General features: G+C 30.1%; 1 protein-coding gene and 1 long non-coding RNA gene across 5 annotated transcripts in view; both read left to right on the top strand.

Annotated features, from left to right (window-relative positions):
- The first annotated feature begins 220 nt into the window (after positions 1–220).
- LOC136087170 (uncharacterized) lies at positions 221–2,152 on the top strand. The gene is made up of 3 exons (XR_010641596.1): positions 221–293; positions 408–667; positions 850–2,152. It is a non-coding gene; the product is annotated as an uncharacterized LOC136087170 (long non-coding RNA).
- Positions 2,153–13,252: 11,100 nt separating this feature from the next.
- The window catches only part of LOC101234272 (cytoplasmic dynein 2 intermediate chain 1), a 104,595-nt gene continuing 90,501 nt past the window's right edge, over positions 13,253–27,346 (top strand). For 3 of the 4 annotated variants that reach the window (XR_010641740.1, XM_065809836.1, XM_065809838.1), the window contains exon 1: positions 13,253–13,561. Coding sequence is in view for 3 of the 4 variants with exons in the window: in XM_065809836.1 (XP_065665908.1) it covers positions 13,547–13,561 (15 nt within the window). In the remaining variant the exon portion in view is untranslated. The remainder of the gene's footprint in view (positions 13,562–27,346) is intronic. The other variant, XM_065809837.1, reaches the window with a different exon arrangement.

A 27,346-nucleotide genomic window follows, 5' to 3' on the forward strand; every position in this document is an offset into this window, starting at 1 on the left:
TATTTGAACTTAACAACTGAAAAAAACATCCTGCTTTGTTTTCTATAAAAACTGAATTAGTGTGATGTGGATGTGCATTTGTTTTTAAAATTTTGACAACTTTTGTAAAAGTTTATAATAACTAGTTTATAAAAAGTTTAGTTAAAAAACAGCATTCGTAAATTTTATTTAAATTTTAACAAATTAACAATTTAATATATATATAAATTGTATATATATATAAATATATCTATAAAGAAAATTAACAATATCTATCAGTGTAAAAAATTATACAACAGTGGGATTCTGAAAAGGTTTGAATTATTTCTATATTAAATTTTTTTTTTTACTAAAAATTAAGTAGGAAAATTCTTTTATTTAAGTAGGAGAATTCTTTTAATTAAGTAGGAGAATTCTCTTTTTTTTAGGAAATACATTTATACAAAGTAGTTTATTATAAGATGTGTTCTATTGGGTTAATGACATCAGATGCATGCAAAGGCCAACAAAATGTTATTGGAACTTTAAGCAACGAAGAAAAAATAGCTATATCATTACGCTGTAACATTGAACTATCAAACTTAACAAAATTATGTGAAAAACATGCTACAAATTATTTGAAAATGTATCCTATATGGCAGAAAGCATGCTGTGATCCATTCAAAAAAACATACAAAGAAAATTACAAGTAAGTAAAAGTGGAATTTAAGTATTTTAATATATATATTTTTTTAATTTGTGTTTTCCAAAACATAAACAATGTTTTAAACAATTGTGAAGATAAGCTATATACAACTATACATACAATTATACTATATACAAAATACATAAAGCTATATCCAGTTATATATACAATTCAATTACTTTTAGAAAATCTTAGAGTAGTTAAGATAAATGAGTCACAAGACATGATGAGAAGTAGCTTAAATATTGCTCCTGGGAAGAAACTTTGCAAACCCTGTAAGCAAAAGATTGCCAAAAAAGCAGATCTTAAAGAAGAAAAGCAAAGTCAGGGTGAACAAGATGAAGATTTTCTAATATCATTATTCAAATCAAAAAGACAGGAGATCAATGAAGAACTTGAAAATTTTAATATATCTCCTCTAAAATCTCATTCAAAGTCATCAAAACATATACTTTCAGAAGGAAAGCGAAAAGTTGCGCTCATCAACGAAATGGTAAGTAACCTTTCTAGAAAAACTGAAAGTCAATTCAATGTTTCCTCAAAACTGTGTTATGAACCAAATGACATTAAAAAGAAGGCTGAAAACTTTGATAAAAATTATGAGCTTGATAAAAGAAAAAATTCTATGTTCTGACAAAACCCAGTGGGCACAGGACCTAAATAAGACGTCCTTTGAACGTTCAAAAGACGTCCGAAACGTTCAATAGACGTTTAAAAGACGTCTTTTTTACGTCTTGTGCCCACTGGGAAGAACTATTGTTGAACTTCTAACACTGGCACCCTCAAGTTGGTCAATATTAGAAGTACAAAATAACTTTGCAGTTACAGAATAACAAGCAAAAAAGGCTAGACAACTTTTTAATAAAAAAGGATTGTTATCTATCTCACCTTTGTATAAAGGGAAAGTCTTACAAAAAGAAATAGAAGATTCTGTTAAACTTTTTTATGATTCAAGTGATTTATGTAGAACTATGGTTTAGAACTTTAGGTTGTTATGTCGCTGTAGTCTCTGATGATAAGTGGTGGATCAGCATTGTAACTAAAACCAACTTAGAAGAAGTTGATGCTAAAGTTAAGTTTCTTCATCCAAATGGTCCATCAATCTGTTTTAACTGGCCTGAAAGAGACGACTACTGTTTTATTCCAAACACCAACATATTGATAAAAACTATCTGTTCCACAAGCTTGCTCTAGTTCTGGAGAAACTATGTGTTTGAAAATGCTGAAATAGAGGAAGTACAAGTAAAATGGGAGCAATATTGTAAACTATTACAAACACAGTCCAAATAACTTTCATCTTTGATACCTCTACAAATCTTGTATATTTAAGTAACTTTTTAAATTACGATTAACTTTATTTTATTTACAAATATTTTTTGGGAATTTCTTGAAAAAGTAATACATCTTTGAAATTAAAGTTCCGTATGTTTTAGTTGTTTTTCCAGTTAGATTTTTTGTGCCTATTAAGATTATAAACAGCTGAAAATATTAACAGCAAAAAAAAAAATTTTTTGATGGGGGTGTTTTGAGATATTGAGCCCCAAAGTTGGTTTATAGAAACTAGTTGTTTTATTAATTTTTATGCATGTTCTTTTTATATTTAAGCATTTTAAGTACATTTATTGAATTCAGCATCAAAAAAACATTATGTATGTTCATTTTCATGTTTTTGCCATTTTTATTTCTTATTATTTTAAGGAAAATGTTTTTTCAGAGTGTTATGAAAACCGGGTCATTTTGGGAAACCAGGTAAGTATTAAAATTGCAACATCTTGTCAACCGCTAAACTTTTTTAGCTGAAATTTTGCATGCAATATTTTTTTATAATTAGGAATAATGTGTCAAAATATAACACAAAAGGAAGACACATGGTTCAATGGACTGGGTGATTTGATGTGGAATTGCCCTTCTGTTGGTTTAGTTAAAAGAGCCTATTTTAATTTTATTTGATTTAGTCTTATTTTCAGAGTTTGAGTTAATTGACAAAAATATTGGAAAATGATGAGATATATCCGATTTGCGGATACCTGTTTGGGTATAAAAAGATATTATCAATCAAAGACGCTGAGTTTTTTGTTACACTGTTTGGACGATTAATCAAGGGAATAGTTCCAGTTTTAAATAGAGCCGTAGAAATTTTTATTTTTATTTTCTCCATTGTATAGAAAACAATCCTATTTAGGTCTTCAATCAATTGATGAAACCAAAATGGTCAAGTCTTGCTCACGCCATCAGGCGATTGATAACAACAGCTTAATAAAATATTTTTTTATTATTATATAATTTATATAGTATACAATTTCAATGGTTAGAATTTCTTTATTGCCATCAGACGCACTTAAATCATTCCAAACATAACAAACAATATTTCGTTCACATGTATAAGAACTTCTCACCGTTTATTTATTCAAATTTAATTTAAGATGAGAAATATAAAAGTTTGAAGGATTTAAATCATTCGAAATCCACGTTTTAGTAAAGTAAACTATATTAAAACAATTTTTTGTTTTCTCTAACAGATTGAAAAGTTTTTCAAAATTGTTAATAAGGTTTCAAATGTTTATTTGGAGAATTCTAATTTTATTTGAATTTTTCTCACCACTCTCACCAAAAAGAAATCCTTCTAATTCCCTTGGGAATTTGAATTATTTGTAGCAGAATTTTTCTACAAATAATCAAACATAGGGAGTGATATAAGCAATCCGTAGGCGTGCCGTGGAAAAAAACTATATCGGGGTTAATATTTTTTTTTACTATTAATTTTAGGAAAATTGAAACTTAGGAATTCAAAACCACTTGTTTCAGCCTTGCCTTTTTTTAGGAGCAATTAGTTTTAAAAAATTTATTTTTATGTTTAGAAACTCCACCCCATCAATTTAATGTTTGGGATGGGCTTCTAAATTCTCAGCAAGAAGTTCTAACATTTTATAACAGTATACTTGTCTTCACTGCGTAGTTTTTTAACTTCCTCCCATAATTTTTTACGAATCTCGATGTTTCCTTCGAAAATTCTTCGTTTATAAACATACCATTTAAACGCTAGTTTTTCACAACGTTTTGAATTTTGTTTTTTTCCGGGTAGTTTAAGAGCTTCAGAACTATTTTTCTAGGTAGTTTATTATTTCTAGGTAGTTAATTATCTCTGTTATGTTGCTTTGTCCACTCGATGCGTTCTTTTCGCAAACACTTTGCTGTCAATTTTTAATTGCTTTTTCAATATTTTTTTACTGTATTTTCACACTCACTCTTGGTTTTAGAAGGATTTCTTCAATTCATACTATTTGTCGATTATTTCGACTAGGTTTATTTTCTGAGCCAGTTACCTATTACTTTTTTTTTTATTACGATTGTTTCTTGAAAACTTAGACTTATTTTTCTTTTTTTTTTTAATTTTATTTTTAGGTGCCCCAAGAAGACCTAACGTTCTTGTCACAGAGCACCGCAAAATATGCTCAGAGCTCGTTTTAAACCCTGGATCTCTTGCTTCTCAAGCCAGCGCTCTAACCACTTTGCTAGAACCGCGTTAACATTGCCTAAATAAATATTCAAAAATATTCAGGCGGTGAGTTCAATAGGGACTGTTCAAACAATACACTTTTTATTGGTGTTCCCTTCCTTCCTCTATGTGACATTTTGTGGCATTTTAAAAAAAATTCATAAGTGTATATTTTATATGTAACAGTTCATGTTTGTAACAATTAAGAACACAGCAAGCATTGTTTTAGTGAATTTGCAGTGGACCTATATAGGCGTTTTTTTAGCGTTCATTGGAGTTTCGCTCATCGGTTACTTAGTAGATCATATAAGGCAGCCGCTATAAATGGCTAGCCGATAACTTTTCGACATGTTTATTGTGGCTAGTTATCGGCTAAATACTTTTGGCAACTTTTTGGTTTGAGTAATCAGTGAGCGAAACTGCAGTGGTCCGCTCAAAATGCTTATACAGGTCTATTGAAATTCTGTACACATTTTTCACTGTTTGGTTCTTTTTACTTGTCCATAACTTTTAAACAATTTGATGGCTTTTAAAATGATTAAATGAAAGTATAATTCCTGCTTGGTCATAACTTATTGGAACCATTCCTCTACCATGTTAAAGGCACTTCTGAATTATTGGTGGCCACAAAAATACCATCAAGATTATGCTCTTTGAAATAACTCTTGGCACAATGAATTGTTTTCTTATCTTGGATTTTTGTCTGGTCCATAAAATCATGATCAGCTAAAGTTATCTTGTACTGGCAATTATAAAATCATGATCAGTTAAAGTCATCTTGTACTGCATATGCATCATGATTGGTGTTTGTTTGTTTGTTTGCAGCTCTCAATTAAATTGGCCTCCTGGCTTTATCACCCTTGGAGTAAAACGTCGCTTCTTTAGGACCCAAGACTGCAGCAAGTTCTTCAAGAGCACTGATGAATGATTTGGTAAGTTTTGTGTCTCTCATTAACCTATTTGGTGCAATTTTAACAAGTCTTTTTTTTTCTGTGTTTAGTGATCTTCTTGAAAGTAATCTCATGTAAACTCCTAATCTGATTTTTTTAAATTTTTCAACCAAGTTATTTAATATTTTTACAGTTCGAACAATTTCATTCTTCTCCTGTCATAAGAAGCAGACCCTTTCATGGCAATATCTAGAATTTTTTTAAGTTAACTGTCCTAATCGCATGCTTGGGGTTGACTTTTTAATACTGTATTTTTAATTTCAAACAACTCTTTTTTAATATCCCGATCTAAAGCCTGGACGTTCACTGGCTTTTTGATAAAGTACAAGATCTTATTTTTTTGAAATATGCAGTGATAAAAATTTTAGTTTGAAATTTTTTTTGTCATGCCACACTAAAGCAAACCACCCCCTCCCCATGTAATATTTGGTGACACTTTCCAATATCCCTTCCTCCCCTCCCCCCTAAGATAGTCATGTATTGTTTGAACAGCCCCAAATTTGAAAATATTAAACCTAAAAATATTATAAGAGTTTTAGGTTAACAAGAAGAAATATTAAGAACATAAAACAGATTTTGCATTAATATTCAGGGCCGTCACAAGGGATGAGAGAAGGGGATTGTAAAATGTGTTTTATTTAAAAATTAGTTGGCAAATTTGGATCTTTAGTTGGCAGTCAGCAAATATCAGCTAAGGAGGACCTTTTTTGTTGTTTTAAGGTCTCAGCCGGCAAAAATCATATACATCTTCTCTCCGCCGATTTTAGGATCCAAACCTTTTTTTTTAACAACTTCTCTGTTGCTTTGAGTATAGACTTTTTTGGTTTCTCTAATTTGTTGGTTTTTTTATTTTTTCGAGGTTTTTAATCGAAGTTTCTATATTTATAAAACAAATATGGAAACTTCGATTAAACTGTTGAAAAAAACGCGTCTGTTTGTATTAAAATTTTGCTTCACGCCTCATTTCTTACCGATGATGCTTATTGGGCTAGAGCGGTAATTGAACTTTGAATCTTTTGGGTCTAATCCAGAACTCTAACCTTTACGTCACGGTTGCTTTCAAATCATTTAAATATTTTAAATTTTAAGCTTCTTAAACAATTGCATTGCAAAGATCATCTGCTAAACATTTTCAACATCATAAAAGCTTTTAACAACTAAACCAATTCTCAGCAATAACAGCAGTATTGTCTAAAAGATTCTTATAAACTTCAGGTTTTATATTGCTTTTGGTTATCGGGTTTGCAATTACTCTCGCAATATTTATTGCTAATAAAGTTTCTTTTATTTTATATTACTTTTTCTTATTCAATGTAAAGTTTTTTAATTAAAATTTTTTATTTCAACACGTGTTTTACTTCAACAGTGTGATTCATTGGAACTTAGTCCTTCAGTCAGTACTAGTCAAACTTAGGTTATTTAAAAATATATTTAAAACTAACAAAAGCGCACAAACACATATAGGGCATCCAGTAGGTGCTTAAAGGCAAAATTATCATTAAAATATTTAGTATCTGAAGCAAATGTATTCTCTTTGTCCTCACTAAAAATGATTGAAAAAGTTTTATCGATTGCGACGTGTTAATTAAGGTTGTTAATCCATGGAATTTTATACTGCTTTTAAAAAAGCACATCAAAAAAATTTTATACATAAAAGTTTATCTCTCTGTATTAAATTTATATGTTCAACTTTTATACTAAATTTAGAAGAACTTTTTTGTTATTTATCATTGCAAGCTTTTCTTCCATGTTTATTTATTGCGTCCCTTTCTCCTCCAATTCTCACCATTACGTGACTAGTTTTATTATTACTACACATTGCAATTCGCCATTTCATGCAAATTGATCTAAAACAAACTTATATATTGCTCAAACTATAAGTTTCTATCTTTTAATATACATCCAATAAATGCGGTTTTTCAATAAGGTATATTGGGTTGAACTGTAAACTTCATGACAATGAGGTTTACCACTACTAAGTTTCAGTTTATGCTCAACAGCTTCTTTAAACAAGGAAAGAAATTAAAGAATTAATCAAAAGTAATAAATTAACACAAATGTTATTTTAAAGTTTAGAAATATTTTTTATAAAGCAATGAAATATTAAACAAAAATTAACAGACCCTTTAAAGGGTATTCAATAGGTGCTAAGAGTCAAAATCATTATTAAAAAAATGAGCATTTTAAGCAACCGTGACCTTTTTGTTCTTGCTAAAAATCATTAAATGACTTTTAGCGATTGCGACGTGCTAATCTAGGTGTTTTATACTGCTTTTAAAAAAGCATATAACATTTTTTTTAAATATTAATATTAACAAACTCTGAATTAAATTTATACATTCAATTTTTAGACTAAGTTTAAAAGAACACTTTTTTTATTTGTGGTAGAAATCTTTTATACAGCTTTTTTTTTTTTTTTTTTTCGGTTTATTAGATTTCTTATTTGCTTCATAAACTGCAAGCCGTTTCATAAATTGCAATTTAACACCGTCTTGGTGTTAAATTACACTGTTTGGTGTATTCTATGCTGCACACCATTTTAGTGTTAATTTACACCGTTTTGGTATTAAATTATAACGTTTTGGTGTATTTCATGCTGCACACCTTTTTAGTTTTAATTCACACCGTTTTAGTGTTTATTTAGACTGTTTTCATTATTTTAGACTAGTTTTAAACAAACAAAAAAAACATAAAATATGTTCCTCTTTATGTTCTACTTATTAAAACAGTTCTTCAAAATTGTCTTCATCGTTGATTTAAAGTTAATAATTTCAATAGTTGACCTATTGATAAAAGAAGACTTTTTTAATACAGACTGCCAACATTTCCCAAAATGATTGGATACTCTAGGTTAAATGTGTAAAAAAAAACCATAGTTTGGCATGTATAATGTCATTAAGCTTTTTTAGGAGGCAACTACAACAACAAGATATTCGCTGCGTGTAAGCGACGTCTGGGTTTGGTTATTAATAGTTGAGCAAGGATTTAAATAAAAGACAATAGCCATTAAAAGGATGTCATCATCGTAATCCTAAAAAAAAAAAATCATGATTTTTTATCTTTATTATCGATATAGGAAAGTCCAACTAAACAAGTTTAACTTCTTACTAAGCTGAAAAAAAATTATTATAATACACTACCATGTTATACTAGTAGCATTTTCAGCGCCACAAGTATGCCATGATATACATATATATATATATATATATATATATATATATATATATATATATATATATATATATATATATATATATATATATATATATATATATATATATATATATATATATATATATACATCATATAAATACACAAACACACATACATTTATATATAAAAGGAAAACGATGGATAAAATGGCCATAACTATTTAATGGCTACGTTTATTAAATTCATAAAATAAACTCTTTCTTGATAAAACATAAAATTTGAAAATTAATTTATTCTCACATTTCTCATTTCTAAAACTTAACATAACCACATTTATAAATGGATAAAAGGTTATGATTTTTAAAGTCGCATATTTGTTTCAATTTTCTATTTTGATAGGGAAAATTTTTTTTTTTTAACAATACTTTTTTTTTCTTTCTCAATATATATTTCATAAAAAACTGATTTTACAATAGGGCTAGTTTTACAATATAAGGGGGGGGGGGGGTTCGTAGTATATATTTACAATACAAGGATTTAGTATCGTTATAAATACAATACCGTGAAGTTAATAAGTTCTTCAAAATTACTTTATAAAGTTAATAAGATTTCAAAGAAAGTTTCTTTTTAAAAAAAAATAAAAATATAAGTTTCAGTTGTCAAATTGAAAGTGAAAATTATTATTAAATTTTTTAAAACCTTAATATAACGTAAGGCAAAGTTACAAGTTTAAATGTATAAAATCGTTATTCTAGTAACATTAAAACAAAACATCTATTGGGCTTGCGCAATTACAAAATATAGAAATAAAACAAGCTATACAGTTGCATATATATATATATATATATATATATATATATATATATATATATATATATATATATATATATATATATATATATATATAAAAACATATTTATGCCTTCGTACATATTCGTGGTTTAAATAATAAAATCGTGGCGATTAACCCACGACCTTAAAAAATATACACACAACCTTCACCATCTCTGGATGGCTAGGGTCATGCACACATTCCGTTTTAACGCTGGTTTAATATCCAATTGTTTTTATTTTGTATATGTTATTGTAATCAAGACCTATACTTACCTATATTCACCATACTTAAATGGTGAATGTTAAGTCTTGATTATTACTATTGCTTAGGGGTCGTCCATAAAGTACGTACGCCAAAAATTTTGAAATTTGACCCCCCCTCCCCCCTGTTGCCATGCGTACTTTTATATCTCCACCCCTCCTTAAAAGTACGTACGTTTCTCAAATACCTACCCCCTCAAATATCCCCCCCCCATCCCTCCTTTATTTTTTTTCTCAATAAAAAAATTTATTAAAAAAAAAAAAATTTATTAAAAAAAAAAAAAGAGGGTACCTTAGATACTTTATACGACCCCAAAGTCCTTTGTTTGCGCATTTTAAAAACTTCTGTAAGTATATATGCAAATAATAATTTAAATAAATTTAAAATACATCGAAGGTTCTGGCCCACTGTGCAGCGCACAGTGGGCCAGAATGCACTTTTACTGGACAAATTCATAACTAATTTGATATTAGAGCTATATTCACTAAAATTAGTATGAGTACTAATATGATGTCTGCGCTTTTTGTGAAGGTAATATTTTTTTATTTCGTTGCTATGGATACCTTTATTTTGCTTAGCAACAATCTACTTTTGTTATCTGCAGATATTTTATAAGTGCTATATTCACTAAATTTGGCATGAGTACCAATATGAGATCACACTTCTTACAAAAGTGATAATTTTTTAAATTTAGTTGTTATGGATACTTATATTGCTTAGTTACCGGATACTTTCCTTAGTTACAAAGTGGTAAATTGATATTTGAATATCTTATCGGATTTTTGACCCACCTATATTGAATAAAAATTGAGTATTTAGGTAAATAATGTTTTAGGAATAATAAAAGCAAAAAATAGTGCAAGAAAACGTTATCAATTTTAAATTACATCAAAAAAATATAAAACAATAATATCGTTTGAAGATTGTTTAAGTAATTGTTAAACATCTGAAGGAAATGCTTTATGATTTGTTTGGTGTGATGTTGATTTACGCAATGATGAAATAACAGGATCACTGGAAACTAGGAGTCTATTGATAAGATCAGTATTTGTTGCTTTTCTGGATGTTTTTCGGCTGAAATTTTCGCGATAAGATTTAAAGTCTTTATTTCTAGCCTCTTGAGCTTCCTCTGACATAAGTCCGATGGGTAATATAAGGCTTTTAATTATGTCATGTCCATGTCTCAATACTTTGTAAACTGATTGAGCCATGTAATACCATGGATAAAGGGACACATATAGTCTAAAAGTGTCAAAACAATAATCCTTGAACTTTAAGCAGTCTATTTCATATCCTGAAGAAAGCGTTACCAAGATAATGTAAAATCTGAATATAAGGTTTTGGTCAATACCCAGAATTTCAGCTGTTTGTTCATATGCTGCAAAAGCACGCCTTAAGGTATTGTCATCATTACTTGTTCCAGAACCACCACTTTTAGGGAAATCAACAACAAGTCCCATTTTGTTCATAAAATCAGTCTGAATCTTTTGTTTAGCTACAGATGCCTTTTCTTTGTGTTTTTTAGATCTTGCTTGCCACTTTCTTGTTTCTTTTTTATATGCAATGTGCAATAACATCTCAAAAAATCGAATCCATGCATGAAGACTGGAAAGAACATATTTGAACTCTCTGTTAGTATAATCTATATAAAGGATATCAAGACTATTTATATTTTTTGGAGAGACACCACACACTGAACAGCATTGGTATGAGTTATTTTTTTCAAATAATATTGTTTGAACCTTCCCATCAATCATTGTAAGTTCAATAATACAATTCACTTCAATAGAAGATCCGCAAACCTCTAATAAAATCATACTTAAGCTTTCTATCTCACTTTTAATGTACTGATCTTCTTCAATCACAGATTCCTTGGATTCCATTTTGTATGCAAATCTTATGGGTCTACAATAGGCTGTGGAGGACGACTTTTGATTTCTCCAAATAGGCACCTTTTCGTTGCTGTTGTTAAATCCAGTCAAATCCAATGGGACAAGACAAGTAATAAATAATGGTTCTTCACGCTTTAAATCTCTGTCAATGTCGGGTTCTGATAAAACTTGTTTATAAATGCTTTGGCCAGTAGCACCATCAAAACCAGCCTTACACGTTAGTGTCATTGTTTTTATTGCTTTGTCGTTCAATATCAAGTGCCTTAGCACAGGCTCCTGAACTGCACAGATTCTTTGCAAAGTATGAGTCATTAAATCTTTTAAAGGAACTGAAGCTGAATAGTCCTCCACTGTTATGTTTGCAGGATAACATTTCAATTTTGCATCTCTGACATCATTGTAAGCGGGGTAGATGTTATATTCTTTCTCCAAGGCTCCGCTTCTAATCAATTGATAGGAAGCTTTTGTCAGACTTGCATCAATTATTAAAGCCAGTGCTTCGTCTGCTGAATATTTAGTTGCTTTATCTGTATTTGATATATTTAAAACATTCTTGGCAGCAATAACAACAGATTCATCTCTAAATTTTTTATTAGCAGCAAAAAATAATTCATTGGATGAATGAGATTCAATTAAACAAGATACACGCCGTTTTTTAGTTTTATTAGAACTATTATCAAATGCAACTGGTTTTCGACCACGTCTACTTGCAGTTGGTTCATTGTCTTTTTTTCTGACAATTAAATATTCATTAAGCCAGTTCACAAACTTCTTTTCAAAATTTTTCACAGTATAGTTTGCAGATTTCCACTTTTTTTTACACAAGTAAACAAATCGTTGAACAGCATGTCTAAAATCAACGTCTTTAAAATCAGCAAATTTTGGCTGAATAAATTTTAATATATCTTCAGTAATATTTTGTTTTGAAATACTAAGATTGTTTTTTTGGAGAAAATTATGAATGTCTAAGTTTAACAAAACCATATCTAAATAAATATTGTAACAAGTATTTTGTATTTAAAAGTAAAATGTTATAATATATATGCCGCCTGGACTACTAATACTTGTTAGTAATTAAGTTACTACAAGTGTTAGTAATTAAAATTAAAAGTAATTAAATTACTGTCAGTGTTAGTAATTAAATTACTAACAACTACCGAAAATATGTTGTTGCTATGTTATGCAAAGTAAGGTATCCATAGTAACCAAAAAAAGTTAACCTCATAAGAATTCTGAATCTCATTTTAATACATACCCCCAATATTGTGTATTTAGCGCAAGTAAAATACTGTTAAAACAAAGTTAATGTAAAAATGAGTTGTTGCTATGCAAAATTTAGTACCATAGCAACCAAGTTAGAACATACATAAAATCTGAACGGGGATTTAAGGGGACGAGAAATCAATTAAAACTCGATTGAAGCATCATATAGATCAAATAAATATAAGACAACACGTGACAAATTGTGGTAATTATTAGTTATTGTGCGGCAAAAAATAAGTTTCTTAAGAAATTTTTTTTTTTAATCTGTGATTTTCAAAGTATAACTGAGATAACATGCTATGACAAATTTATTTCACACATTGGTTTTTTTTATCTCTAAATACTCTAGAATAACATGTACTAATTTTTTGTTTCAAAAACGCAGATGTAATTGAAATATAACACAACGTTGATGTCACCGTTAATTATTTATTTATAATTTTTTTTATTTTTTATTTTATCTCAATATTCAAATGCTTAGAGTCCTGGTAACTAAGGGTTTAATATAAATAAATTATCAATAGATTTCTCCTATTATATGTAGATACTAAAATTAAATAGGTTTTCAAGATTAGACAACTAAAATTTTTCCCATTTTGTCCACCTACTGGCCCACTGTGCGCTGGTTTAAACTAATAACCGACTGACGGCAATTTTTTTACGCACTACACGAAAATGTGTAGTGAATCTTAAACCTAAGCTTTTTTATCTTCGCAACCGAATAATAAAACCGCGCTTAACACTTCTTACTTTTAAACTTGTAAACAATCTTTTTTTAAGGTTTTAAAAAGTAAACATTTTTTATTAAATGAAATTATTTAGTACTAAATGAAAAAAAGAAGAATGGTAATTAAAATTTTTTTTTGTAGCATACTTAATTTTAAATAAACTAGCAAATTTTTAATAAGTAAATGACATACAAAAAAACGAAAACAAAAGTTATTAATTCAATACTGGTACGTCAAAAAATTGTGTATAAAGACTCGTGCAACCATCATTTAAATAAAAAAAGAAAAAACATTAGCTATTGGTATGTCTTCAGAAAAAGTAAGCAATTTCTTTTGTCTATTATTTTATATCATTAAAAATCTATATATTACTATGTTAAACTTTATAAGGCTATAGAACTATATACTAGCTGATTAAGAGAGTTTAGTATAGTCAATATATCAAAACAAGCATACTATGAATATAGAAAGTTTTTTTTAATTTGATAAAACAATGTGTTAATAAAATATGTAAAATATAAAAAATTCAGGAGTTTAGAAACCTTTTTAAGAAAATTAAAGGCACTTAAAGGCAGAAAATTAGGTATATGGACTGATTTTTTTTAAATAATCAAAGACTAAAATATTTAACATTATTGGAAAGCCCTTTAATACAGTATTTTAATGGTGAAAAATTATGCAAATTGAATAATTCTTCAAAAATTTATGATGGTAGCTAATTTTTGATATATGGATTTGTTAATAAAATTGTGGTCAAAAAATTTTTGTTTTTACAAAATATTGTAACTTTGTCAATTCTTATCTAAAAAGAAATAGCTTGGTATCAAAAGATAGGTGTAAGAATCATTCTTAATGGGCTACAAAATTTATTTGGTCTCCAGATATAGGGCGTACTAAGATGGGAGAAGGATGTACTGAACCACCATCTTCGCATTAAATAAATGCAATTTATTTTCATAAAAGAGTATTTTTTTGAAATGATATTGGTAATTTTTATACACAATAGTTATTATAATTTGCTTCCAGACCGCCGTCATTTATTAGACATGTATCTTGGAGTTAGGTTGTACATGGTCGTGATGGTATAACACAGCCTTGAAATAAATATTATACTTTTGAGTATAAAGTTTAAATCAAATTAGTACAGACAAAAATATTAGAGGTTTATATAAGGGGTCGTCCATAAATTACATCACGCATTTTTGATATTTTTTCACCACCTTGTAACGCATCCATAACACTGACCCCACCCCACCCCTAATATTATGCAACAATTTTGTACCCCCTCCCCTAATTTTTTTTTTTTTTTCAGGAAGGGGGGTACAAAATTTTACAAAATACATAACCATTTTAAATATAATAATGTCTATAATTTTCTGAACTTTTGAGTTAATTAATTAGTACTTTTTAGTCTGTTTAATGTTTTTTTTTAACCCCAATAATTCTGTGAAGTTGTATAAATTAATATCGTAATCTTAAACATGATACCAATTTTGAAAACCTATCCTTCCAATATATATTACATGCAAAATATTATATATATAAAGGTTATATATATATATGCAAAATATTATATACATGCAAAATATTATATAATACATAATAATACATAATAATATATTATATACACAAAAATAATATTTTATAAATACAATTTTCTTACAACTTGCAACGTTAGCGTGGTCGAGTGGATTCTGCATCAGTCCAGCAAAACGAGGGTTCCATGTTCACCTCTTGGTATTGTAATTTTTTTTTATTAATTAGGGAAAAAAGGTTGTTTTTTTGTTGCTGCACACTATTGCGCACTAACTAAATAAAGTTCTTACCATAAAAAGATAAAGCGCAGAATGTGCACTGCACATAGACTGTTACAGCTGTAACAGTCCGTTAACAGGCTGTAACTACTCCATTAACGGAGTGCACACATCAACTAAGTAAGATTTAGGCATAGTTGATTTTACAATCAACATTTAGATACATCAACTGAGGGTTTTGATTTGATCAGATACTCTTTTAATTGAAAGAAAATCTTCTCTAGATTTGAATTAAAAAAAAAAATATTGCACTATAAAATCGAGACCCCCCTCCCCTCGTAACAAATTGTCACAAAATTGTCTACTTCCCTTCCTAAACTGTGACATAATTTATGCACGACCCCTGAGTTTCAAGAAATGTTTCTGTTAAATTTTAAGTATAAAATTTGAATTCTTTTAGGGTAGACAAAAATTTATATAAATTCAAAAATATTTTTCTAACAACAATGAACCCACTTGTCACGCCCTGAAAATCTGGGACCATAATGCTGAAAAACTATCCCATCAAAATCTTTTTAACCAATCATTGTGTATGTTATAATGATCTCATAACACTAAAAATTGAAATCATGGTTTGAAATCAAAGAGAGATAATATAATTTGGATATTTTGTGCAGAGTTAAATTTGACTGTTATTTAACAATAGATATCATCTCTTAAAAATGAAGCAATTTACAAATTTTTAATTATCAAAGTGATAGTTGATCACACAATTGAAATTTAATTGATTTTTTTGAGCTAAGAGAATTTACTCAGCTTATCCCTATCATGTACTTATTGTTTATGTCCATGCAAAAAATATTTTATTTCCGCGTACCTAAAATGTGTTTTCCATTGTCTACGTTTGTTAAAAACCATGAAGACTGCAGAGAATCTGTTTGTTTAATCTGTATGAAAAAGCAGACAGGTAATTGACTGAATTGTACCAGGAGAAAATTCACCAGATTATCTCAAATTAACTTCAGTGATGATCTTGTGCCTTCTGGAATTTCCATGACTTGTCGATTTAAGGTCCATCAGTTAAGTGACAAAAATATTCCAGACTTGTTCAATTTTAACTCCATTGTTTGTAAAAGCCATCACAAGGCAAACAGCACAGTGTGATAGTACACTATCAAGCTAGTACACTAACTCCTGCAGCTGAAAAAAGGTGCACAACTTGCTTATCTGTACTTGCTTGTGGACATCCTTATCATTGTACACAAGGAAAACATCATGAAAACCTCAGAGAACATGCATTAGCAGACCCAATAGGTGCAGAGCAGATAGCATTCTCTATGATTTCATACAAAGATGCATCACCAAGAGGAACAGTTCAGATCAGCAGACCACAAGGAATGCCATTGGCTTTGAGAAAGGTAAATGTACAATAATAATTTTCCTAATTATTATTTTAATCTGATTGGCATTACAAAATGTAAATAATATAGTTCTAATTTATAATGTAGTTTTCAGGGTCAGCAGCTGCACAGCAACTCTTTCCTGGTTCTTTGAGTATTATAATCAAAATATGGTTTCAATCCAAGAGAATATGGGTTTTTCAAATATTGAAATGAGGAAACTTGGATCTGCACTTAACCAGATTAGTGGCAAGGCTTTGAGAGACTACTTCACAATGAGCTCCCTAAAACTTGCTCCCAGCTCAGAAGATCACCAAGATGTTCATTGCCAGGAACTGCATCAGCTGAAAGAAAAAGTTGTACCATCAAGAGAACTTGAAAGCAAGGCTTTTCTAAAGCTTAGAATAGATGGTGGTGGCTCTTTTTTGAAAGTGAGCTTAAGCATAATTGACTCAAAGTTCGATGAGTCTGAGCCACATAGTCCTCTTCAAAAATCAGTCAAACTTTGGTCACAAGAGGGCCACAAAAGCACAGGGGTTAAGAAGCAAATGATTGTGGCGATTGCAAAAAATACCCCAGAAAACTTTGAATATGTCAAGACAATTTTTCAAATCATTGATGTTGACAAGGCTTGCTCAAAATTTGAATAAAAAGAATGTTGAAAATGTTGTGTTGCTAGAATTATTTGTTGAGACACATTTTTACCACCAATATGTTTTTTAATAAGAAAAAAAGAGGAACAAAATGATTCAGGAATAAATTCTGTGTACTTCTTTTTAATATTTAGACTTTTTTGGGTGAAATAATTTTTATAGTTATTTCACCCAAAACTTATTTCAAAAAATTATTATTTTTTGAAATAAGTTGTTATAACTTGAGATAAATATCGGTTGTAGAAAAATGATAATAACTCTGTTGGATTTCAATGCAAGGTTTTGAAATAACTCATTATAGATAATTTATGGTATACAGTATCACCACTTCAAAGGATTTTGATGGGATTTTTGTCAGCATTAGGGACTCATATGGTTTGTATTAATTAATAGATAAAAAAAGTAATTTCTGAAAAAATTATTTATTTTATATTGAAAAAAATAATAAAGTAATTCTATTTTGAAAAAAAAAGTAAACTTAATTAATTTATGTTGTTTATAGCCTAAAGACAACTTTTGAAAGAATTAAGAAGAGTTACTAAGTTATAACGGCTGACAACTAAAATTCTCCGGAATGAGAAGAAATGTTAATTTTGATGAAACAATTTATTCATAACAATTTTATATGGTCGATACATGGCCTACTATATAACACGGCCGGATTTGTTGCCTTGAACGCAAAAAATTAGTGGGCCGAAAAAACATGAGTTTGAAGTTTACAATGAACCGATTTAACAATCTTAAATTAAACTTTTTTTAATTCAAGTAATACTTTATTTTGCAATGCCAAAAAAGTGTTGTGTTGTTGGTTGTAGAAGTAATTATAAGCGAAAGATTGAAGAATGTTCCAGTAACAGCAACCACGTAACATACAAAACTGTGTTTAGTTTTCCTGATAGCAATCAGTTAGATCTTCGAAATTGTTGGATTAAGTTTGTCAACCGAGCTGATTGGAGCCCCACAGAAAACTCAGTTATATGTATCGATCATTTTGAAGATAAATATTTGAAAAGAGGTAAACTTATAACATTGAATTAAAAAATCCTATACCAACAGTTATTACCAACCAAAACATCCTATCAAAGCCATCTTTAATTCAATCAACCTCAGCTTTACGTAAGCCCCCTGCAGTTCGTATATATTCTCATCCTTTTCTCGATGAAACATACGATTTTAGAAAACATGATACAATTAAAAGCATTATAGATCTTAATGAAAGTTTTTGTCCAGCAGGATTTTCATTTAAACTAGTTGATAACCGTGTGTTATTTCTTCGAATTTATTTCGATGACGGGGATGTTACTCCTAACATTGAGAGTATTACTATTGATAAAGACTTACATGTAAAGCTGCATATGAAAGGTATCCCAGTTCCATTGCCTAAATGGTTTAGAGAAGGCAGTGTTTGTAAATTGACCAGTGCCAGTATGCTTGTTAATTTTGTTTCTTATATGCATGAAGTTGCAAAGAACGTATTAAAAAGTGTATTATCAGATTTATATAAATTATCTCTTTATAAACCACAAGGACGTCCAATCTACACAAATGAAATCATTAGATTTTCTCTAATGCACAGATATACATCAAAACAGGCTTATACTTTGCTATTAGAAGAGTTTCCACTTCCTTCGTTGTCTTATTTAAAATCACTTTCAAAGGGTGGCATTGATCCATTATCAGGATTAATATTACTTTTGGAAAATGGTAGTATTAGTGCTGACTGTGTTGTTTTAATTGATGAGATGTATTTACAAAAAGGTGTCCAATATCATGGAGGAAGTTTAATTGGTGCTGATGATGATGGTAATTTCTATTCTGGTATAGTTGTGTTCATGGTGGTTAGCTTGAAAGAATATATCCCCTTTGTAATTAAGGCCTGTCCAGAATTTCAAATTTCTGGTTCTATGATTAGTTCACATATAGAAGAAACGTTAGATACTTTATATAAAGCATCTTTTAATGTACGAGCTATAATAACTGACAATCATGCAACAAATGTTTCAGCATTTAAAATTCTACGTTTAAAGTTTGGTGAACAAGATAATGAAATATATTTTACTTTTATGGGACACCGGGTTTACAATTTATATGACAGTGTTCATTTACTGAAAAACATTAGAAATAGTTTATTAAATTCAAAACGGTTTGTATTTCCACCTTTTGATTTTATTGAGTTTGATGATATTATTCATGTTGAAGCTGGAGAAATTTCTTGGAGTTTATTGCATAATGTTTATGAGAAAGATGAATTGTTACCTGCTAACTTAAAAAAAGCTTTCAAATTGTCTGCCCAAACTTTACATCCAGGAAACAACAAACAAAGTGTTCCTTTAGCTTTAAATATTTTTGATGAAACCACCTCTGCTGCAATCATCAGCTATTTTCCAAACGAAACTGCAGCTGCTGGATTTCTAAGGCTTATTAATATTTGGTGGACTATTTCTAATTCAAAGGTAATGTTTAATACAAACAATAGGATTGGTAATGCAGCTATTCCAGGTGACAAAAAGTCACAATTTTTTCGAGTTTTTGCAACATGGATTAATGAATGGAAAAACTTGCAGTTTCAAAGATGTAATAAGTATACTTTATCTGCTCAAACAACTAATGCATTAATTACAACACTGAAGGGTACTGCAAGTCTGATTGAAGATTTATTTTCAGAAGGATATAAATATGTTTTAACTAGCAGGTTTCAAACTGATCCATTAGAAAGACATTTCAGTAAATATCGACAAATGAGTGGTGGAAGATTTTTAGTCAGTTTTCGTGAAGTTCAAAGGTCTGAAAAGATATTATGCATGAAATCCTTAATTAAAGCCAATATCAATTGTTGGATGAGCAATCTTAAACTTGATACAAAAATTGACAAAAATGAACTTTTAATAAAATTGGAAAAATATAGCAATGAAATTCAAGAGAATGAGCTTTGTCATGACTCTTACGAAGTTGCAATCAATATATCTGGTTACATCACGAAAAAGATTGGGGATAAATATAACTGTTCTAACTGTCTGAAATCATTAAGTTTCAATAAAGTCTCAACAGAATATCTGGAAATTCTTTCACCTGGTGGTTTAACAAAACCTTCCAAAGAATTAGCTAACTATGTTTGTAATGGGTTTATAATTCTGGACACTGTAAAGAAAATGTTATTAAAGTATTCCCATGATATAAAAAATGCATCCTTGCTAGCGCTAGAAAAATATCAACCAAGTGATAGTGATTTTATGTGTATTGAACATGAGGAATGGGGAAGGCATTTGGTAAACACAATTATTACCAACATATATTTTAACAATGAGCAACAAATTAAAAATGGAAACATAAGAAAAAATGAAGTTGGTGCCTTTAAAGTTCGACAAACCAAAAAAGACAAATGAATAAACCCATAACAACATAGTATATGTATATTGTTTTTTTGAGAAACAAAAGAAACTTGACTTGATTAATCTTTTTGTAATATATGTAAATGCTTTCAGTAAATGTGTACATTTAAAAATTATGCTAGTTTTACTAACATTTTTGTTAATTTTAGTTGTTTGAACCAATAATTTGAGTTGTTTGAACCAATAAATAAGACTAAGATTTTGTAGATTAAAATTGATGGCTAAAGTAGATAGTTCATTCGGCTTAATGCAATCATGATTTATTATTAGCTAACTGTTTTAGTGTTTGAAGGTTAAGAATTTTGGTAATAGTAATAATTATAGCTAAGAGCAAATTATTTAAATATTATTAATGTCTTTATAGAATTACCTTCAGGTTTTGATTCAAAAGCTAAAAACCTAAAATCAGCCCACTAATTTTTTGCGTTCAAGGCAACAAATCTGGCCGTGTTATATAGTAGGCCATGGTCGATATATAATTGATGACAACTTAAAGTATACAATAAAATTAATAGTTTTCCACAAAAGGGTCTGCTACTCTGCGCAACTTTGTTTTAATGTTTGCGCAAGCTGTTTGTACACCAGTTGTGTCCATTTCATTCAAGGATTTTTTAATTCTATGCTTGAGTTGTGAAATATTTGGAGCTTTCCAACTACCCTTGTACACTAAAGAACTTTGTTCTCCAAAAAAATCTTCAATTGGTCTACATTGAGAAAGATTGGTGGGGTTAACATTCTTCGGTACAAAAGGAATATTTTCACTTTGGAGGAACTCAGTAACACTTTTCGCATAGTGTGGGGATACTTTATCGGGCCAAAATATGTAATCATCATCTGAATGACATTTATTAATAAATGGGATTAAAATTTTAGTTAAGCATTGGTTTTTGTAAACTTCTTGGTTGACAGCTAGACCACTTTCCTTGAAAAATGGCTCTGAAATTCCTCTGTCGGAGACAACAATATGTAACATTACTTTTTTCTCAAATTTGCTTTTTATTTTGAATTTAACATCAGGTGGTGTAACAGAAGAGTCGTCTGTGTAATAAATTCTGTTACCAGGCATTTGGGGCTTACTTAAAGTAAAATAACTTTCATCATCCAAAATGAAATTTTTGTTTGATGTCATAATCTTGTGAGACCAAAATGTATCACAAGATAGCAGCAATCTTTTTTTACTTTAGTAATTTGACTTTTGGTGTAGGATGGCGATTTCTGCTTTTTCCTTGGTTTAACTTGAAGTTTTTTAGTGCCCTACTGATATATATGCTGGGAACACTCAAATATTCTAGCAGCATTGCGCTGGCTAATGCCATCTTTGTTGTTAAATCGAGTTTTTAACTTCTTCACATTTTTCTTGGTCATTATTGTGGGCTTTCGTCTGGATCCTTACTTTCTTTCAACAGTACCATGTTTTAAAATATCGTAAATTGTACTTTTTGATATACCTTCTTTCAAAAAATGTTTTACAGTAAACATTTTGCCAACACTTTTATGGCGTTCATAAAAATATGTACAACACGTTCTTGAAGAAGCTTCTCTTTAGATGACATTTTATGACAACTAAATTGACAATTATCAAACAAAAACTATGTAAAATTATTACTAGAATCATACACTACTTGATAATGTAGCGAAGTGGCAAAGTTAAACAACTGAATATGACTTGCACACAATTTCTTTTTGTCCGGATTTTTAGTTGTCACCCGTTAAAAGTAGTTGGATTTAAAGTATCTAGCTATCTCAATATAAAAATGCAAATTAACTAGTGATGATGATGATTACCAGTGATATGAATGACATTACCAGTGTAACAGATTTTTTGCAGACATCTCTTTGCAAATGATATTTAAGTATGCATAGAAGAAAAAAACTACTATAAAACATGGCATAAGCTTAACAATGATTTGGCCTTTTCAAATGATTAATTCAAAATGATTTTAAAATTTAAATGTGAGTAAGTCAATATCAATTTTTATTAAATTTTCTAAAATAAAAAAAAAACATTTAACTCAAGCTTTCCCTAACCAAAACATTGTATTGGATGGGATGGTATATTAACTTTATTTAAAAGTGTAATATCTTGGTATGGTAATAAATGACTTTTAAATATCATATTCAATTATAGGAAAAAAATGTTAAAAAACTTTTGTAAGTAATTCTCCATCAAATCCATTTTCTTTTTAACATCTTCTCTTCTAACAAGGCTGCAAGCAACCAATATAAGAATTGGAAGTTACTGGAAGAGAGAAGATGAAGTTTATTGTGCAAGATAATAATTAACAGGAGACTAAAAGATTGCAAATTATATGAATCAGGAAAACAAGATAATGGAAGCAAATTCCAAAGAACTGATGTTCATAGAAAAAAACTAGAGGAATATATAAGAGTTTTTAAAGAACTTAGGAACAGTCACAGAAAAAGGATGAGATTTAATTGGTTGACAAATAACATGAAAATAAATTTTAGCAGATGGCACAAGAGACACTAGCTCTTTAGAAAGAGAAGCAACATTACGCCGATGTGATAATGGTTGGAGGTTGGCTGTAAGAGCATATCTCTATATTTACAATGCATTTTTGCACTTTGTCTAAAAGAGAAAGGGCATCATTAGAAGATCTGCCCCAGATATGGCAACAGTATTCTATTTAAGGACAGATTTGAGATATGTAGAGATAAAGAATAGAATCTGGAGTAAGAAAGTGTCAAGCATGATAAAAAGACGCAACCTTAGCAGATGCTAATTTTGCAATGGATTTGATATATGGTTTTCAAGAAAGATTGGAAGTAAGAGGCATTCCCTAGAAGATGAAGGTTAGATGACTCATCAAGTACATTACTGTTCATAAATATAGGAAAATCTAAATTATTGCAATAACATTAGGCTGAAAAAGATTGGGTTTTATCTGAATTAAAGTTCACCAGCCACTATGAGCCCCGTGCTGTCGCGAAAGTGAGATCCTTTTCAAGCTCAAATACCCCCTCCAAGCATTCAGAGAGTGTTGGCTTCTTATCATGACAAGAATAAATGGTAGTTGTAAAGAATAACCAAATTAATTATGTTGGCTCAAAAGAGCTATAATAATACTAGCCTATAACAAAATAACAAAATACATAAAGTATATATATAGTGTAATACAAAACATATATGTATACATAAATCGCATTAACACAACATTCACCCTCCTCTTAAAAGTGTTCAGGGGTATTTATAAGTTAAGTTTTTCTGGTGCTTTAGAAATTCGTGAAGATCTACGAGGCATAGTGTTAATTTGTTCTATAGGATTCACTTTGTTTTCTAGTCCCTTTTTGGACATTAAAGGAGTTTCATTACTATCATTAGGGGTTGGGTGATAGTTATCGATGGTTGTTACTTCTAAATTGTTGTTGGATGTCTGTATTATAGGAGTTGTTCCAATGGGAGCCAGCTGTTTAGTAGACACTGTTGTCTCATGACCATTAGGAAATCTCACATGAGCATAATGAGGATTTGCTTCGATGAGTTGAACCTCATTCACTGAATCTTCATATTTACTTTGCATCGCATTTCTTCTTATAAGTACAGGTCCCGGGTTGACAAGCCATGAAGGAATTGAGGACCCAGATGATGATCTTCGTTGAAAATTGAAAAGACGTTCATGTGGACTACAGTTAGTAGAAGTACATAATAGGGATCTTGTAGCATGAAGTGCATCAGGTAGAACTCTTTTCCATGATGATATAGGCAGATTTTGAGATTTAAGAGTGAGTAATATTGATTTCCAAATAATTCCATTGTATCTTTCAACTTGCCCATTTCCAGTCGGGTTGTAAGGGGTTGTTCTGCTAGTTGCAATCCCTTTTGATAAGAACCAGTGCTTTAATTCAGAAGATATTAATGAAGATCCACGATCAGAATGAACATAACTAGGCATACCAAACATAGAAAAAAGATCAGCTAAACAGTTTATTATTGTCTGAGTTGTCATATCTTTTACAGGATAAGCAAAAGGAAAACGTGAGTATTCGTCTACAATTGTTAGCATATATTGTTCAGGGGTAGAAGAAGGTAATGGACCTTTGAAGTCAATAGATATACGTTCGAATGGCTGGGTTGCTTTAATTAGGTGCACATCATTTGGGCGATAGTACTTGGGTTTTATTTCTTTGCATATTCTACAATCTTTACATATTTGTTTTACATCTTCTACTGAATAAGAGAGATTTCTTGATCGAATAAAATGATGGAGGCGAGTAACACCAGGATGGCAAAGTGCAACATGCAAATCATGTAATGATTCTGAACTTATTGCTGCACATCTAATACAAGTAAATGTATCTGGACCACTATTACATTGGCCAGGGCGATAGTGGATATCATAAGAATATGGAGACAAGGCTATTCTCAAACGCATTATTTTATCATTCTTTATTTTACTGCTTGATTTATAATCATACATAAATGCCACAGATCGTTGGTCAGTGATGAGAATAAAATGTCGACCCAAAAGAAAATGGCGCCAATGATTTATGGCTTCGACTATCGCTTGAGCTTCTTTCTCCACTGATGAATAGTACTGTTCACTCCCTTGAAGGGTTTGTGAATGGAAGGCAACAGGCCTTCCATCTTGGTTAAGCGTAGCGGATATGGCAAAATCAGAAGCATCAGTCTCTACCGTAAAAGGTATATTCTCATCAATGGTATGCATGGAAGATTGAACAAGCTCATTTTTTAATGTTTCAAAAGCTGATATTTGCTGCTGATTGAGTGGGAATTGGGTAACAGGGTTCAAAGGTCTAATTTTATCTGAAAACTTTCTTATCCATTTTGCATAGTATGAGAACATTCCAATAATACGCTGTAAAGACTTTGCATTATCAGGTGGAGGTAATTTAATGAGAGGAGTAAGTCTCTGAGGATCTGGTTTCAAGGACCCATAAGATATACGGTAACATAAAACATCTAAGGTCTCAGTTGATAATACACACTTCTCTTCATTAATTGTAATCCCAGCATCAATAGCAGCTAATCTGAATTTAAGTAGATTTTCATCATGTTCTTTCTGACTATTACCACATATTGTAATGTTATCAAAGAAAGAAAAGCAGTCAGTTAGTTTATATGTTCTAACAAAGTTATCTATTTTGCGTTGAAAACATGCAGATCCATTAATAACTCCAAAAGGCATTTTAGTATATTGCCACAACTTATTGTCAGCTTCAAAGGCAGTATATGGTCGATCTTTTTTTGATAAAGGTATTTGGTAGTATGCTGAGCGAAGATCGAGAGTACTATAAATTTTGTATTTGGAAATTATGCTTACAATCGTTTTAATCTTAGGTAGAGAATATGCGTCCAATTGAGTATACTTATTAATAGTTTCAGAATAATCAACAACCATACGACGTTTAGTCTTCTCATTTACTACTAGGACCTGGGCACGCCAGAGTGAATTACTAGGCTCTATTATTCCTGCTTGGACCAGGCGATGGATTTCAGATTTAATAAATTCTTTATCTCTTTGAGAATAATTTCTAGATCTAGTGGCAATTGGTCGACAATCTTTCGTGAGATTAGCAAACAATTCAGCAGGTTCAGTTTTCATTGTTGTTAAAGCTGCGAATGCTATGGGTGGTCTTTTCCCACCATACTTAATGGTAATACTTTCATGCAACTCTTGAAAATCTGTGCCAAAAATAATATCTATACATAAGTTATCTAGCACATGCAACTTGACTTTGTTATAGATTTTGTTTTGAAGAGTTATTGAAACATAGCAATATCCATCTGATTTTGCTGATAAAAAAGCTGATGCCATTCCGATTATACTCTGTTCATAAATAACATCTAGATTGAGTAGAGCCACTAGTTTATTATTAATGAAACTTTTATTTGTACTCCCACTATCAATTAAAGCTTCTGCTTTATACTTATCATTAATAATGGTGTTATGACAGACTCTGAAGGGAGAGTTTGCCGAAGCTGATATGGTGGCACAGAAATAATCATCATCAATTTTAGGAACGGCAGCAGAAACACTAGATGATCTGCAAAGTTTCTCAAAATGACCAACTTTTTTACATTTGTGACAGATAGCTTCCCGAGCAGGACATTTAGTACGTGGATGTCTGATATTTCCACAAAACCAGCACAGTTGTTTGATTTTACTATAGCAGCTAAGTGATTATCAATCATGGATTGATTTTGCAAAGATGATTTGATTTCCTGAATAGAGGCAGAGATAGGTATAGTTGGTTGTGAGTATAAGTTTGAATTTTGTTGGGCGACGTCTAAAGATCTAGCTTGGTCAAAGGCTGATGAAAGGTCTAATGTTTTGTTTTCTAGTAAGCTTTGGCGTATAACATTTAGGAATTTAACTTTGGCGTATAACAGTTCATTTAGGAATTGATCTATTGATTCACTCGGTTTTTGCTTCCGTGTTGATAAAATGTGTCTGGCAAATATTTCATTCTTTGGTTTTAAGTAGATAGACTCGAGAATACTTGTTGCTTGTTCAAAATCATCACACTCTGATATGAATTCATAGACATTAGGTTCAATATGGTTTATTAGAAGATTAAGCTTAATGGAGTTATCATCAACTGTACTTACAAAATTGTAAAATGTTCTTAACCAGTGGTTGTATGTTTTTTCTGCATCTGTTGAGTTCGGATCTATACCAAGTCTATCAGGTTTCATGAATCGCTCCATCTTTCTTTTATTTCATAATAATATTAGCTCTTTTGATTGTAAAGAATAACCAAATTAATTATGTTGGCTCAAAAGAGCTATAATAATACTAGCCTATAACAAAATAACAAAATACATAAAGTATATATATAGTGTAATACAAAACATATATGTATACATAAATCGCATTAACACAACTGTAGTATCATCAGCAAACAATGCCACCTGTGAGAATATC

This window comes from Hydra vulgaris, chromosome 11 (genome assembly GCF_038396675.1).
Source record: "Hydra vulgaris chromosome 11, alternate assembly HydraT2T_AEP".
NCBI lineage: Eukaryota > Metazoa > Cnidaria > Hydrozoa > Anthoathecata > Hydridae > Hydra > Hydra vulgaris.